Raw genomic sequence first — 15,379 nt, 5'->3', positions numbered from 1 at the left:
CGATGTGTCTTGAAAGATTCAGTTCCTTTCAGGTTCCTTGCGTGCAATTGAGAAATAATTGTGCAATCTATAGCTTAGATTATATACGATTATTTGTGGTGTTTAAAAAACCCCGGATGTGTTAATGTAGTTAAGATGAAGAATATCATCAAGCACTTTTTTGTAAGTTTCTAATCAGAATCGAAATAAAAAATGTATTTGGCCAGTTTTACATGAAACTGAATCTAAAACGAAGCCACAAATACATTTCACTTGTTTGATCAGTATACATTTTCTCTCTCTCATTCTCTCGATGTTTGACATGGCATTAAACTGCATGACTTGTACCTTTGTACCTGCTCAATAATCGTCGCCGGATGGTTCTGCAACTCAATACGATGAAAGTTTCGTTCAGTCACAAAGCGCGGTCTTTATCTCCAGTCACCTGATGCAAAGATGATCCTCGTTGGAGTCCAGCTCACCCCGCGTCCAGAAACAGCAGTCTGGACTTCAGCCAGGGTCACCCGACACACCCGTCTGCCCCGTGGATCTTAAAGAGAGAGAGAGATGCCACAGAGAACAATAGCGTCTCTATTCACCCGCTGGCAGATCTTCTCATCCGTCATTCACATTTCTCTTTCTCTTGTTTTCAGGGTGTGCCAGGACAGCCGGGCGTAGCTGGGGCGGCAGGTTACCCTGGCAGGCAGGTGCAGTGACCAATATCCACTAAAACAACAACAACAGAAAAAACACCACATAGAATTAAATGTGTAATTTTTTAACCAGCGACGATTGATCCTAAAATTCACAAGAAGTCTTGATTGCTCAATAACTGATTTTAGTTTCTTTTGGAAAAAAATTGAAGAACATTCTTAAAATATGGCATCACTTTCTTTTGGAAAACAACGAACAGGATTTCTTTGGGTTGTGTGAAATAAACCCAGCTTTCATATGTTTGTAATGTTTTTTTCACGCAGGGTTTGGCCGGACCTGAGGGAAACCCGGGACCTAAAGGTGTTAATGTACGTACAGCATCATCTCTTGATTTTCTCTTGAAATGCTCTGACAGCACATTCTTCATGTCTCGAGCAGATCAGACAGACATCCGCGTATCTGAGATCTGAGACAGATCCTCTAAGACATGATTTATAAGGATTGGAAGTAGTAACATAACTCCTTGATAGTAAGATTAATGAGAATGAATTTGAGTATTTCTTAATAAACCTGCAAAATATTTTGCAGGTCATGTTTTATGAAAAATAAAATAAGAATTAAGTATGTTTATGGTAAAAGACAAGCAAAACAATCTGTCTATAAATTAAGTACTTGAGACAAAGGTCAAACTAAATTCAAGTTTATTTTTCTTTCTTTCTTTTTTTTTACCCCATGCAGACAGATCTTTTTTTGCTTGTTTTTATTATAAACTTATTTAATTCTTGCATTATTTTTCTTAAAGTCCACATTCTTGAAAACGAAAGCGTTATCGTCTCCGAGTAAACCTGAAGACGCAAAGGAAAATCGTTTCCGTTTTCCACGCAGTGGTTGTCGTGTTAACTTACTTGCAGGCTTTGACCACACAGGTATTATTAAAGCCAGAGCTTTGTCAATGCGGTTCGGCCGTTCATCCAAACACACTTTCTGAAACTCCTGTTGTAACGTTGTCGTGGAGCCAGTGAAACCCACCGGAACAAGTTTTCATCTTTTTTTCAGGCTTCTGATTGGCCAGCGTTGCTTTCCAATAAGAGTTATAGTGGCACCCGTTGGTTTGGTGTGCTCTTGACTGCACTTTATAAAGTGTTTTTGCGATTTCATGTGGACAGATTTATTTGATAACAAAGGAAGAGGAACTGTTATAAAAATACCCATGACATGTGGACTAGGCCTTAAACTAGTTGAACATTTGATGTACAGTGTAAATGATGTGATGATTAAGACTTTACATTGCCGTAACTCATGAATATAAGCAATTACAACTTTACTTATAGCAACTCACCACCAGTCAAGATTAAAAATAACAAGATGAAATTGACGTGTGCTGCTAATTTGAATATAATTAAAAACATGCCGTTTCTGAGAAACACTGTTTTCTTTTTGCTGTTTTTTCTTCCATTTACACTAGTTATGCACGATAAGTTATCAGCCATATCGGTATCGGCCAATTAATGGTCATTTTTAATGTTAGTGGTATCGGCCGATAATAGAATGTATGGCGATGTTTTATTGCTGATACATCATAGATCATTTCCTCTGGTTAAACTTCTTCAGCTACACGCTGTTCACAGTTAAAATACAGAACACTGTACTTCTGATGTGATCATTCACTTACTGCTGTTAGCAAAACATTGTTGATGTAGATATTTATGAATTTGTAAATTATAGGAACAAAAGCATGCTTTCTGAAGTCTGAATGCTTTCTGTCTTGAGACCTGTTAGACATGTGGCTATTAAAAAGAAAAGGTTTTTTTCTGGAAGAAAATCTATCATTTGTTTACTAAATTAAAAACAAACCAGAAAAGTTTGAAGGTTAAAGAACTAACTAGTGTAAAGTAGGCTAAAAAAAGGAAAAAAAGAGAACTAACGGTTACCTTGTGTTCTGCTGTGAAGTTTTCAAACAAGCACTTGTCCACGTTTTGCCTTTTGTTTCCCTCTTAGGGAATCTATGATGAATATTTAGACACTGTATATCGGGCAATATATCCGTAATCGACTTTGATGAATTATCGGTTATTTACATATCATTGCATTCTTCATTTACACAACTGGATGATTATTTTCAACACACACAGAACAGACATCAAGCAATAATCCAAATACAGTTTGGGTGTTGGTTTTCATTTTCAGCAGCGATTCAGATATCACTAACTTCACCTTTAAGACAGCAAGACATTTTTATAGTGTACACTACACAGTATAGGAGGAGATGAATCTTATAACAGGAATGAATAACTCAGAAAAGACATTACATGTTCTGCTTCAGAAAGGAAGAGGAACTGTTATAAAAATACCCATGACATGTGGACTAGGCCTTAAACTAGTTGAACATTTGATGTACAGTGTAAATGATGTGATGATTAAGACTTTACATTGCCGTAACTCATGAATATAAGCAATTACAACTTTACTTATAGCAACTCACCACCAGTCAAGATTAAAAATAACAAGATGAAATTGACGTGTGCTGCTAATTTGAATATAATTAAAAACATGCCGTTTCTGAGAAACACTGTTTTCTTTTTGCTGTTTTTTCTTCCATTTACACTAGTTATGCACGATAAGTTATCAGCCATATCGGTATCGGCCAATTAATGGTCATTTTTAATGTTAGTGGTATCGGCCGATAATAGAATGTATGGCGATGTTTTATTGCTGATACATCATAGATCATTTCCTCTGGTTAAACTTCTTCAGCTACACGCTGTTCACAGTTAAAATACAGAACACTGTACTTCTGATGTGATCATTCACTTACTGCTGTTAGCAAAACATTGTTGATGTAGATATTTATGAATTTGTAAATTATAGGAACAAAAGCATGCTTTCTGAAGTCTGAATGCTTTCTGTCTTGAGACCTGTTAGACATGTGGCTATTAAAAAGAAAAGGTTTTTTTCTGGAAGAAAATCTATCATTTGTTTACTAAATTAAAAACAAACCAGAAAAGTTTGAAGGTTAAAGAACTAACTAGTGTAAAGTAGGCTAAAAAAAGGAAAAAAGAGAACTAACGGTTACCTTGTGTTCTGCTGTGAAGTTTTCAAACAAGCACTTGTCCACGTTTTGCCTTTTGTTTCCCTCTTAGGGAATCTATGATGAATATTTAGACACTGTATATCGGGCAATATATCCGTAATCGACTTTGATGAATTATCGGTTATTTACATATCATTGCATTCTTCATTTACACAACTGGATGATTATTTTCAACACACACAGAACAGACATCAAGCAATAATCCAAATACAGTTTGGGTGTTGGTTTTCATTTTCAGCAGCGATTCAGATATCACTAACTTCACCTTTAAGACAGCAACACATTTTTATAGTGTACACTACACAGTATAGGAGGAGATGAATCTTATAACAGGAATGAATAACTCAGAAAAGACATTACATGTTCTGCTTCAGATTCATGAGAGCTTTCAGTGTCTGGAATAAAGCCAGTGTCAGTGGAATGTACAAATACGAGAGAGAGCGAGAGAGAGAGAGAGACTTCTTTCATCATTGACTACATTGGATGCCACTTAACAAGACAGAAGAATGTGATGCTTGAGGCTCCGCCCCCTACAACAAATAAAAGCATTAATCTATCTCTGTGAATATTCATATTGTCTGAATATGTAAAAATGAATTCATTGAATCATCAGTTGTAGTTGCTGACATTACATGAAGAAACTTGGAAATGTGAGCTGAAGGTTTGACACATGTGTCTGTGTGTCTTATGTCAGGGCTTCATCGGATCTCCAGGAGTTGCCGGACCACCCGGACCGGAGGGAGAGAGAGTGAGTTTAACACTGAACACATGTGTGTATGAACTGAAAATGAGTTTACTGTAGATGAACATACAGCGGAAGTCTCGCATGCAGACATGCAGCAGACGTCCGGGGCAAATGTCAAGACCAATGGACAGATTTGACAGTGAATGACAAAAAGTTAAACATCCTAAATATTGACTTGAAAATGTAGAAGACAGAACAGAGTTGAGATTGATCATGTCCTCCAGGGCAGAATGACGCAGACGTGTCAGGTGAGATGAGCTGTGTAAATTACTGTGCTCTTCTTCATGTGTCTCAGGGAATTCCAGGTCCTGCGGGGATCAAGGGACCTAAAGGAAGACAGGTAACATCTCTCTCTTCTGTTCCAAGCATTTGTTTCGAGTCATTATGCAAATAAGCGATGCATATCTGTGGCGGCCGAGTCGTGAAGTTACTTGTGCACGGAAAAAGTTTCTCATCTGGCCGCCAGCTGCACCATCCCGAGGAATCACTGAAGAAAGATATGTTTAAAAAAACACCACAACACATTCTTTAATTCCCGCAGACATCAGGAGGTCTGTTTCTCTGTCTGATGTACATGTGCGTAAAGTTTCTTTCAAAGCTCAGATGATTTGATGGAGTTCTCAGTTGTGCATCAACTTAGTCTCGGATGTTTCTCATAAAAAGACAATCAAATGAGACGCGTGAAGAGTCTGGAGCTGTTAAATCATCTGGATTAGAGTCAATTTGAGTTGATATTGAAATCTTCAAAAATGTTGACTTTTGATTGCAGATGAGACATATCTGAGCTCAGTTTGACACATTGACGACATCTCTTCCCAATATCATAATAACAGAGACGTTTTTCTCGGGAGAAGCATCTGAGATGCAGATGAAACTAAAGCCAAAGTTGCTCTCCGTTTAATGTCTAGGAGGAATAATTGAGCTTTTAAAGAGCTCTCAGCTGGGATTTTTCAGTAGTATACTTCACGTTGAATTTAAATAGAGAGCCCTGTTGAAAAAAACAGCAGATGCTGGGTTAGGTATGATTTGATACTGGTTTGACCATCTTAAACCAGCACATGACCAACTAAGCACCATCTTAAACAACCACATGACCTGCTTAAACCAGCAGATGACCAACTTAACCCACCAGATGACCAGCTAAGGACCAGCTTAAACCATCACATGACCAGCTTAAACCAGCACATGACCAACTTAACCCACCAGATGACCAGCTAAGGACCAGCTTAAACCAGCTATGGTCCAGCACAAGACCAGCTAAGGACCATCTTAACCCACCAGATGACCAGCTAAGGACCATCTTAAACCAGCTATGGTCCAGCACAAGACCAGCTAAGGACCATCTTAACCCACCAGATGACCAGCTAAGGACCATCTTAACCCACCAGATGACCAGCTAAGGACCAGCACAAACCAGCATCAAAATCATGCCAAACCAGCATTTGCTGTTTTTTCAACAGGGAGATGTGTTGAAGACATCTCTTCTGTCAACACATGACCCATTAGTTCTGACCTCTATTCTTTTTACTCTTTTGATCCTTAAAATGTTTTGCTGTCCTTTTGTTTTTCCGTGTGCTTCTATTATTCACCTCATTTGTAAGTCACTTTTGATAAAAGCGCCTTCTAAAGTAATAAATGTAAATAATGCTCAACTGCATCTCAGTAGCTCTTTTGCAGATTGTAAGATTGTGATGTAGTGTCAGAGTGTCTTCTATTCCCTGCGGAAAAGTCTTAAATATACGAGCCTGTTAAAAACCCACCAGAGGTCTGGGCACAATGCCTGCTGTCTGCAGGCACGAGTGATTCATCACAGGCACGTTGAGCGGATGAAAGCTTGCTGGAAAACATTCAGAGGCCGCCGGCGTCTGAACGACACAACATGCACATCCATTCCCAGCACTGCATGACCGACCGCATGTGCTGTACCATCACATAAAAAATCCTCAGTTTACCATGTTCACTGAGAGACAGACTGGAAAAAAATCCCCAAACACACCAAACCTCATTGACAAAACCACTGAGACATCTCTCAATATATCTCCTTTGGTGTTTCACCGAAGAAAGATAGATTTACAACCACCTTAAAAATGAATGAATGACGACAGAATTGTTCCGATCACTTTAAGATGTGTGTTTAGATCTTTGTAAAAGTTTCTTCCTCTTATTGTGAGCATAACACTATTAAAAGTCCTTGAAACATTTAAAACATATTTGATACGCCGTATCATCAGACTAACAGCTCAGGCTCAGACTATCACTCAACCGATCGGCTGTGTGTGTGGAGATGCGTGTGTGGTGTGTTGCATCATGGAACATTGTGGCCTCGGGGCGCCAGCGCTCAGCAGAACAGTGAGTGATGTGGAAAGATGCTGTGTTTTTACAGGGTGTTGTGGGTGATGCGGGTGAGAGAGGACCGCCTGGACCGGACGGAAATGAGGTAAACAATCTGCTGTCATCAATTAAATCGCGCGACCAGATGCTTATACAAAATAAAGACAGATTGAGATGAAGAATTATATATATTTTTTTAGGGACCTGTTGGGGGAACCGGCAGCGGGGGTTTCCCGGGTCTCAGAGTGAGTCCTACACACACACAAACACGCATGTATAAATCATTCTTTACACACACAACACAAGCATCATGTGTGCTTTGATCTAGTGCTTCAGATGATTTGTCTTTTTTCTGGTGATGTTTCTGAAAGTCTGACTTTGACGACAATCTTTGTTTGGTTCCACAAATGAGTTTCTGTAATGAACCTTTGGCTGAATTGTTCTTGGTGGATCAAAAATGGTTCTTCCACCTCATCGCCTTTGAAGCACCTTTATTTTCAAGAGTTGAGCAGTAATGGTGTCAGAACTTCATCAGTCTGTCCTTTACTCTTTTGCTACTGTACAGAGTTGAGTCACACCAGCGGCTCCTGCCAAGAAAATAATAATAACATCACAACGCTTCAGTACAGGATAAGTCATCTGGAGATGAACTTTGTTTTGGCTAAATGTTTCCTTTAAAGAGGGAGAGAGACTGAAGATTATAAAGAGAGAGATAAACACGAAAGGACCATAACAGTCATCATTTGAGTCAAGCGCCGATCATTAAAAACAAGCAGATGTTTAGTCCTATAAAAGATCAATTAATTCATCATTAAAAACCCGTTTAAAACACCAAATCAATTCAATCCTCGCAACATCCTTCAGTGCTTTTTTATTAATAAAACCTATTGAAATTCCTGATTTTACTAAACACAAGCTACTGTCATCACACACCATATGATCATTCTTCTCTTTTCTTAAAGTTTAAATGATCATTTATGCATATACTGTATAAAACTGAGCAATTGAATAAATAAACAACATTTAAAATATTGAAGGAAAAAGAGAGAGAAATAAAGACAGAAAGAGAGGGATAGAAAGGGTTAAAAAAAGGTAGAGAGAGATAAATAGAGAGAGAGAGAGACATAAGAAGCTGAATAGAGGGAGAAAGATAAAGAGACATCTACAGAGTGAAAGAAAGAGAGAGATGGAGATGAAAATATCAACTAGTTATAGCACTGTGTGTGTTGTTTCCTCCTTATGGTGATACACTTTATTGTTAGCTCAAGTCGCTTTGAATGAAAGCTTCGGCTAAATGCTTGAACAAAAATGTTAAATGAGGTAGGGAGAGAGTTATTGAGAGAGAGAGAGGATCTGTCATGTCCTTTGAGGGAACACAATAGATTTAAGCTGTGATATGAATATCATTTATGATTTTGTGATTGTGACAAATGATGTCACTGCTGGTGGGCGGGGCCTCGTCTGATGCTGCCAGAGTGATGTCTTGATGGCACATGTGCTGTAGATGGTTGAGAGTTTCTGTGGCGGAGACTCGTCTGTTAAAACACACGTGTGAGAGGATGAGTGTGTTTAAAGTGATGGACAGAGATGTCAGACGCCGGTTTAAAGAGTGATGTTACAGGTGACGTGAGGCTGCTAATGCTTTCTCCTGATCATGTTCCTGGGATCAGGTTTTCAGCGGTAGTTGACTTTTAGAGGCGTGGAGATCAGTTTAGTGCAGTAAAACCGCCTGTTAAACGTGAGCTTGTTAGTTACAGTCTGAGTTTGTTTAACTTCAGTGTGAGTCGGATCAGACACGAGGATGAGAAGGTACATGTTTAAAACAACAATCACTCTTCATCTTGTCTACAGTTCACATCAGGTTCTGAGGTTTGTTACTTTTGTCAAGTCCTCAGATCAGCAGAAGAATGACTTACAGGACATGTTTACCATCTCTTTCTTTTTTGACCTTTTTTATCACATCGCTCGGGGAAATGTGTTTTTATGACGCGTGTGAGCTGTGTTTTGTAGGTCTTTACAGTCCTCCTCTACAGGCAGCTGCAATGTGAACAACCTGTCTATTAAAGCTTCAGCACTGCAGTAAGAATCCCTTAAATGGATACTTCACCCAAAAATTCTGTCGTCCTTTCCTCACCTTCAAGTTGTTCCAAGTGTGTACATACATGTCTTTGTTTTGATGAACACAGAGAAGATATTTGGAAGAATGCTTATAACCAAACAGAGCTTGCCCCAATTGACTCCCATAGTAGGAAAAAAACACTGGTAGTCAAAAGTGCCCCAGAACTGTTGGCTGTCCTATATTCTTCAAAATAGCTTCTTTTGTGTTCAACAGAACAAACAAAATGATAAAGTATTTTTTCCTACTATGGGAGTCAATGGGTGTCAAGATCTGTCTGGTTATGAGCATTCTTCCAAATATCTTTTTTTTGTGTTTACCAAAACAAAGACATTTATAAACATTTGGAATAACTTGAAGGTAAATATATAATGACATCATTTTCATTTGTGGGTGAAGTATCCCTCTAAAGAAGCCCTAGATGTTTTTGGCCATGTACTATGGTAGTGTGTTAGTTTAGCGGATGAGATGTTTGTGTTTAATCTTGAGAATAATGACTACTGGCGATGTTTTGCAGCGCTGATGTTGAGTAGTTGGTGGACATAAAGAAGCACTTTAATGAGGAACAGACCCAAAAACAAACACACTGTGACACAGACTTCAGATGGCTGAAGTCATTCTAGAACACTTGCTTGTGTGTGAGATGAAGGCAAACGCTAGTTTGACAATTTGTCCAAAGATGCTGCAAAATTGAAATGCCAAAAAAACGTTTAATAAATAAATGGCAAATGTGTGAGTTTTTCAACCGTATATGAAAGTCCCAGTGAAAATAAAAAATGTAAATTCTGATTTTTATAATGAAATATTACAGTGATAGTAATAGGTTACCAATGTGGGCCATTCTCTTTTTAAAATTTGTGTGTCCCCATAATCTTCAGCTAATGTCTGAACCACTGCTACAGCCGTCTCTATCACGCACGCATACAACGTAAGCATTACTTTTAAAGATGTGTAAAACCATCACAATAATTGCAAGTTTGCATTATGTTTTTGTTAGAGCAAAACCTCTTAAAGAAGCTTATTTTACGGATATATTAAAGTTTATAATTTGTCTTTTGTTTTCACACACTTTATTTGTTGTCGCCTACTTGTACTTGTATTCTTAAAGATGATGATTCATTAGGAGAGATTGAGATTTTATTGAGATCAAACACACAAATGCAATGTAACCTTAATGTATACTACTATTGACTTTCTGCTTTGAAATTCTATTTGCGTGCTTGACCAATGAAACACTGTATCAGTACATATATACTGTACATATGATCAAGATTTGATCTTAAGACAGCAAAAGCGGCAGGTAGGTAGGGCCCGGGGACTTAAAAATATTCCAAAGCATGTCAGCTATATTTATCAGCCATTTCTACTTTACCTTTTTAATTTTAGAATTTGTTTTTATATATTTTGAAACTATTCTTCAGTATTGGAAAATTTCTCCTCCATCACAGTATATTTGGTCCAGAAACAGATTTTGTTGTCATGTTTTTTTTAAAGAATGTGCCTGTAAAAGATCTAAGGTTCCCTCAGAAGATAAGAGAGGATAAAGTTTCGGCTGCTGTCAGGAGTACAGGTGGCCGGTGTGTGTAAAGTGAGACCGGATCACATTGTCAGGATCCATTTCACTGACCTCGCGTGTGAAGTTTAAATCAAAGTCTGTGAGGATTTGAAGTTTCCTGTCACTTTGGAATGTGTTGCTTGTAGGAAGGGAAACATTCATAGCGGCTGACGTCATGATGTGGTGGATGGGTGGATCGGGAACATCCTTGTAAAACTGTCATTCAATGTCCATCATAGCACAAAGTCTGTGAAGAATTATTCAGTACAGTGAAGAAGAGATGATTTGGCCGTTGAGTCGTGTCTTCTGTGAGGCGATGTGCTGCCTCGTCCTGTTTTTCCAACGTTCATGATTCTGTTGTAAAAAACACAGAAGAATGTTTTCATGAATGTTTCAGGAATGATGCTCTTTGATTTCGAAGGAATCTGAAGCTGACGTCTTTATCTCTCACAGGGTGACGCCGGGCCTGAGGGACCTCGTGGATTTCCAGGAATTGTGGGACCTCAGGTAACATCCGCTCGCATTGTTACTCAGTCTGTTTTGTCTTAATCTCATTGGCTAGACATTGAAGACCCTCCCGCTGTACTTGTTCTCTGATTGGCAGGGCCTGACGGGAGGGGTGGGGCCACCTGGAATGAAAGGTGATAAGGTGATTTAAATATTTATATTATTGTAGTGAACATGTCAACTTAAAGGGATAGTTCAGAGGCAAATTTAAATTTCCCCATGTTATAGTCACCCTCAAGGCTTCCTGACTGAATATGACTTTCTTCTTGAAGAATATTGCAGTCGGAGTTTTAATACCAATCATCATTTTTCTTCCAAGCGGTAGAATGTGAGTGAACGGGTGTTGATTATTTGAAGCTCCAAAATGTGCATCCCTTGATTAAAGAACTGCTTGACATAGCTCCACGGTCTTAAAGGAGTCATATGACACGGCCAAAAGGAATATTATGGTTTTTTTTAGATGTAATGTAATGTGTATACACTATTTAAGGTAAAAAAAACGGTGTATTTTCCACATACCGTGCATGTTTGTATCTCCTCTTTACCCCGCCTCTCTGAAACGCTCTGATTTTTCGGCCAGTTAACCAGTGCGTAGTGATTGGTCGAATACTGCAAGCGTGTGACGGAAATGTTACTTGCTTTACATTTGGGCGCTCTTAGTCAAATCATACCACCAACTGATGTAGATTTGTGGGGGTGTGGTTACACCAGGTGTTTCAGACAGGTCTGGGTGAGCATTCGCTGTTATTTAGAATTCATCTTTTGTTCCCACACTTTTATTTCTGCAATTTTACATGGAATTTTTTTTGTTTAAGAGAAATATCTACATTTAGAGCGCTATTATATTTTCCGTTGGTTCCCATCTACTTCGTCACTGTCATTTGCCGGAAAAACAAGCTTCAGGTTCACGCGCTGCTGTGGGAGAACGGAAGTTAGACATTAACGTTCATACCGCTCTCACTGTGGATATTTCTCTTAAACAAGCACATCGATTCGATTCAGAAGACCCTCTTTAAGACCACGGAGCCGTGTCAAGCCGTTCCAAAAATTGCCCCCCATTCACTCCCACTCTACAGCTTGGAAGAAAAAGGATTTAATAGCTCTGACTGCATTATTCTTCAAGAAGAAAGTCCTGTTCTTTGCCTGTGAAATATCCCTGTAATTCCTGTGCTATAATTTGCATATGTTATAGTGTCAATACAGGTGTGTTGTGTAGAAGACAGGAGATCACGATGTGTAACTACTTTCAATTAAAAATAATCGTGGTGTAATTTGTGGGTTAATGACTTCCTCATGTTTTTCTGTTTGTTTAAAGTGCGTCTCGCTCTGTATTTCATTTCTTTCTTTGTTTCTCTTGCATGTAAATAACCTCTAGCAATCCAGTGTACTTGTATTTTTAACAGATGTCTGACTCTGTACTGTAGCGCTGATCTCATGACTGCGGTGTGTTATGTGTACTATCTTTATTCTATAATCTCTGTGTTACTAAATGATTTAGGGAGAACCTGGATTCAGAGGGGAACCTGGAGAAACTGGTTACCATGGCGACAAGGCGAGTTTCAAGCAAAGACAGAATGATATATTTGGTAGTTTGCAGACAACAGTAGTAGTAATTTCTCTCTGTTTTTTCGTGTTGTGGTAGGGAACGGTTGGGAATCTCGGACCACCAGGACCTCGTGGAAAACCAGGCCCCCCTGTAAGACCACACGTCTTGTTCATGATCTTGACAGACTTTAGTTTCTCCTCAGCTGACTTGGATCGCTTCTCTGTTCTATTCATCTTGCTTTCAAAAATGTAAATGCGATATATTTGTTGGCGGTAGTGTTGAGTTTTAGATTTAGTTTGGTTTAAACTCGGACGTTCTGATTTTTAATGGTTATATCTGGCGTCACGGCTTGTTTTGATACTTCAGACGGATTGTATTTATTTTGGGTCAAGTGCATGTCAGGAAAAACTGCATCTCTATTTGGCGGGGTGAAAATAAAGCTAAATAAAATTAACCGCCCACTGCTTCTATCGGCCGACTAACCCTAAACAAGGAAGTATTGTCCAGAAACCTGCTGCTGGAAATCTGAGACTGGTGTTTTTTTAGGACTTGGTATGAACGTTGGTTGTATGAGTGTGTTTATGTGAAATTAATTATCGATGTTCTCTTTCTGAAAGGGGAAGATGGGGGAACGGGGACTACAGGGACCTCCGGGACCACCGGGACCTGAGGTAAGAGAAATGTCACGTCACAATTTAAGATTTGAACTTTCTGACTTTTGTGGTGATGCACGATTTTAGTCTTGTTTCAAAACCACCAGACACAACTCCACAGTCATCTATTGGTGAATGTAAACTGAAATCTCTTAGTGTGTCAATAGGCTCAAAGGTCTGACTGTTTGACACCAGACTCATGGAGTTGGTTTGGTTGTCTGTTGAGGATGTATAAATGTGGCGTCTACAGGGTTTTGATCTGAACTCAGACTAATTGTCTCTGAATGGATTTGGGTACATGTGTCCATCAGATGTCGTAACTCAACACCTGTTCTGTATTTTTCTACGGCGATGCATTCATCACAAATACTCTGTTTATTGTGTTGAATAAATAGATTTGTGTAAACGCAGTGTAAACTGTGTTTTTTTCAGTGACGTGTTCCTCCTCCTCGAGGTCTGTGTTAGTTTTGCTTTTGACAAACTGGATTTGGCTTTTGTTAACAGCGAAATGTAACCATTGCTTGTCGGTTTAAACACAGAAGCATCTGTGCGGCAAATGGATGAAAGCGCCGGACCACTGTGAGGGCCTCTGATGATGTCACCGTAGTTTGATATCGGCCCTCTAGTGGTGCTTCTATGTTATTACACGCTCTGTTTATCGGCATCCTGTTTGTTGATGTATAATATCATGTCTGGAAAAAAAAATGTTAGTACTCTTTTTTAATGAATTGAATTAAATAAGATATTAACATCAAGTTAACATTATCTTAATACATATTTCTGCTTTGACGGGTATGTTAATTAAAAAAAAGTTTGTAATCTTTCAACAGAAAAATGTCACAAATCTCTCTTACTTTTAAGTTCTACAGCAGTTCTTTCATTATTTCATTGATGGATTTGCTGTTTCTGTTGAAGAGCACTTTGGTGGCTTAGTCACTTAAAAATAAAAAGTGCGAAAATTTAAATTTAAGTCTATATGATGAGCTTAGAAAATCTTCTTCAGGTGTGTAACCTCCACCGGTCCTCCACTGACCCTTAATAATGATGAGTGGGTGTGCTCTGCTGACAGGTGGGTCTGTCTGGACTGACAGCCATTTATCACCTGATGAGGTTAATGTAAGGTCACAATGTATTTTCAAGTATTTCTGTCATTTTTGTCTTTGTTTTTTTAGGGTTTTCCAGGAGACATCGGTGCACCGGGACCAAACGGCCCCCTGGGACCAAAGGTACAAAAAAATCTGTGCTTGTGTTCACATACACCTAGAGGAAGTTTTTCATCCTGATGAACTTATTTCACTTTAGGGTATTCAAGGACTCAGGGGCCCCCAGGGACCACCAGGGCCAAAAGGAACAGAGGTAAAGCTGCATTTTTCCTTTTCTGACTTTGTGTTTCTAGAAGCACACAGTTTGATCCAAACAGAAATAGTCAATAGAACTGTATAGAATGGGGCGACACCAGAGTCAGCAGACTAATTTCCGGTCGTATAACACTATCTAGATGCTTTGACTTAATGAACTGCCCAGTAATGTAAAGAGGATCTATCATATCGGTTATATATTATTTTTTTCTTTCTTATCTAAAAATCCCCCTTTTCCCCATAAAGTGTTAAATGACCAGAAATGACTCTGCCGACTCTGGCGTCCCAAAAGCTGATTGCCGCCATCTTGTGCAACTAGCGAATAAAGTAGATTGTGTTGATAATTGACAGATGTTGTTCAGTTCTTTTATCATCACCTTGTTTTTCTCTGATGTGTGATGTTGTTGTGGGATTTCTGAATGTTTACTTAAGTACTTCTGTGTCTGTTTTTTATCAGGGAGATGAAGGCCCCCCGGGTCCGCCTGGAAGTCCTGGTCCCACTGTGAGTGTTTCATTTCAGAATTGTGTGTTCTGCGCCGAATGCAATGTGAGTGACGCTAGTTAGATGGCAGGTTTTGACAGTGAAACTGCCATGGGCACGTCTCTCTTCACTACAGGGCAGACACGGTCGGAAAGGTTTGATTGGAGAACCTGGACCTGAAGGTCTGAAGGTAAAGAGATCACACACCTTAAAAATCATCTGCGTGCCAAACACAAAACCAAAAACCCATGGAATCCTTAGTGTTAGTGTTTCTTCTCAAAGATAAAACACACAGACATATTAAAAATACATAGGGTGCATCATGTATTGTTTACAGATGTTTCTGGGATTTTATGTTAAACA

The 15,379-nt window shown here is 38.9% G+C and overlaps 1 protein-coding gene across 3 annotated transcripts in view; it reads left to right on the top strand.

The window, feature by feature from the left end:
- Window positions 1-15,379, top strand: part of LOC130408868 (collagen alpha-1(XXIV) chain) — an 85,859-nt gene that overhangs the window by 31,999 nt on the left and 38,481 nt on the right. For all 3 annotated transcript variants that reach the window (XM_056732332.1, XM_056732331.1, XM_056732333.1), the window contains exons 9-23: window positions 633-686; window positions 957-1,001; window positions 4,419-4,472; window positions 4,765-4,809; window positions 6,853-6,906; window positions 7,001-7,045; window positions 10,925-10,978; window positions 11,076-11,120; window positions 12,477-12,530; window positions 12,621-12,674; window positions 13,142-13,195; window positions 14,350-14,403; window positions 14,480-14,533; window positions 14,993-15,037; window positions 15,153-15,206. In XM_056732332.1, the coding sequence (XP_056588310.1) occupies window positions 633-686; window positions 957-1,001; window positions 4,419-4,472; window positions 4,765-4,809; window positions 6,853-6,906; window positions 7,001-7,045; window positions 10,925-10,978; window positions 11,076-11,120; window positions 12,477-12,530; window positions 12,621-12,674; window positions 13,142-13,195; window positions 14,350-14,403; window positions 14,480-14,533; window positions 14,993-15,037; window positions 15,153-15,206 (765 nt within the window). The remainder of the gene's footprint in view (window positions 1-632; window positions 687-956; window positions 1,002-4,418; window positions 4,473-4,764; window positions 4,810-6,852; window positions 6,907-7,000; window positions 7,046-10,924; window positions 10,979-11,075; window positions 11,121-12,476; window positions 12,531-12,620; window positions 12,675-13,141; window positions 13,196-14,349; window positions 14,404-14,479; window positions 14,534-14,992; window positions 15,038-15,152; window positions 15,207-15,379) is intronic.

The sequence above is a fragment of the Triplophysa dalaica genome, chromosome 20 (genome assembly GCF_015846415.1).
Source record: "Triplophysa dalaica isolate WHDGS20190420 chromosome 20, ASM1584641v1, whole genome shotgun sequence".
In the NCBI taxonomy this organism is placed as follows: Eukaryota; Metazoa; Chordata; class Actinopteri; order Cypriniformes; family Nemacheilidae; genus Triplophysa; species Triplophysa dalaica.
The sequence above is the reverse complement of the archived record's forward strand: the minus strand, read 5'-3'. Positions and strand labels throughout refer to the sequence as shown.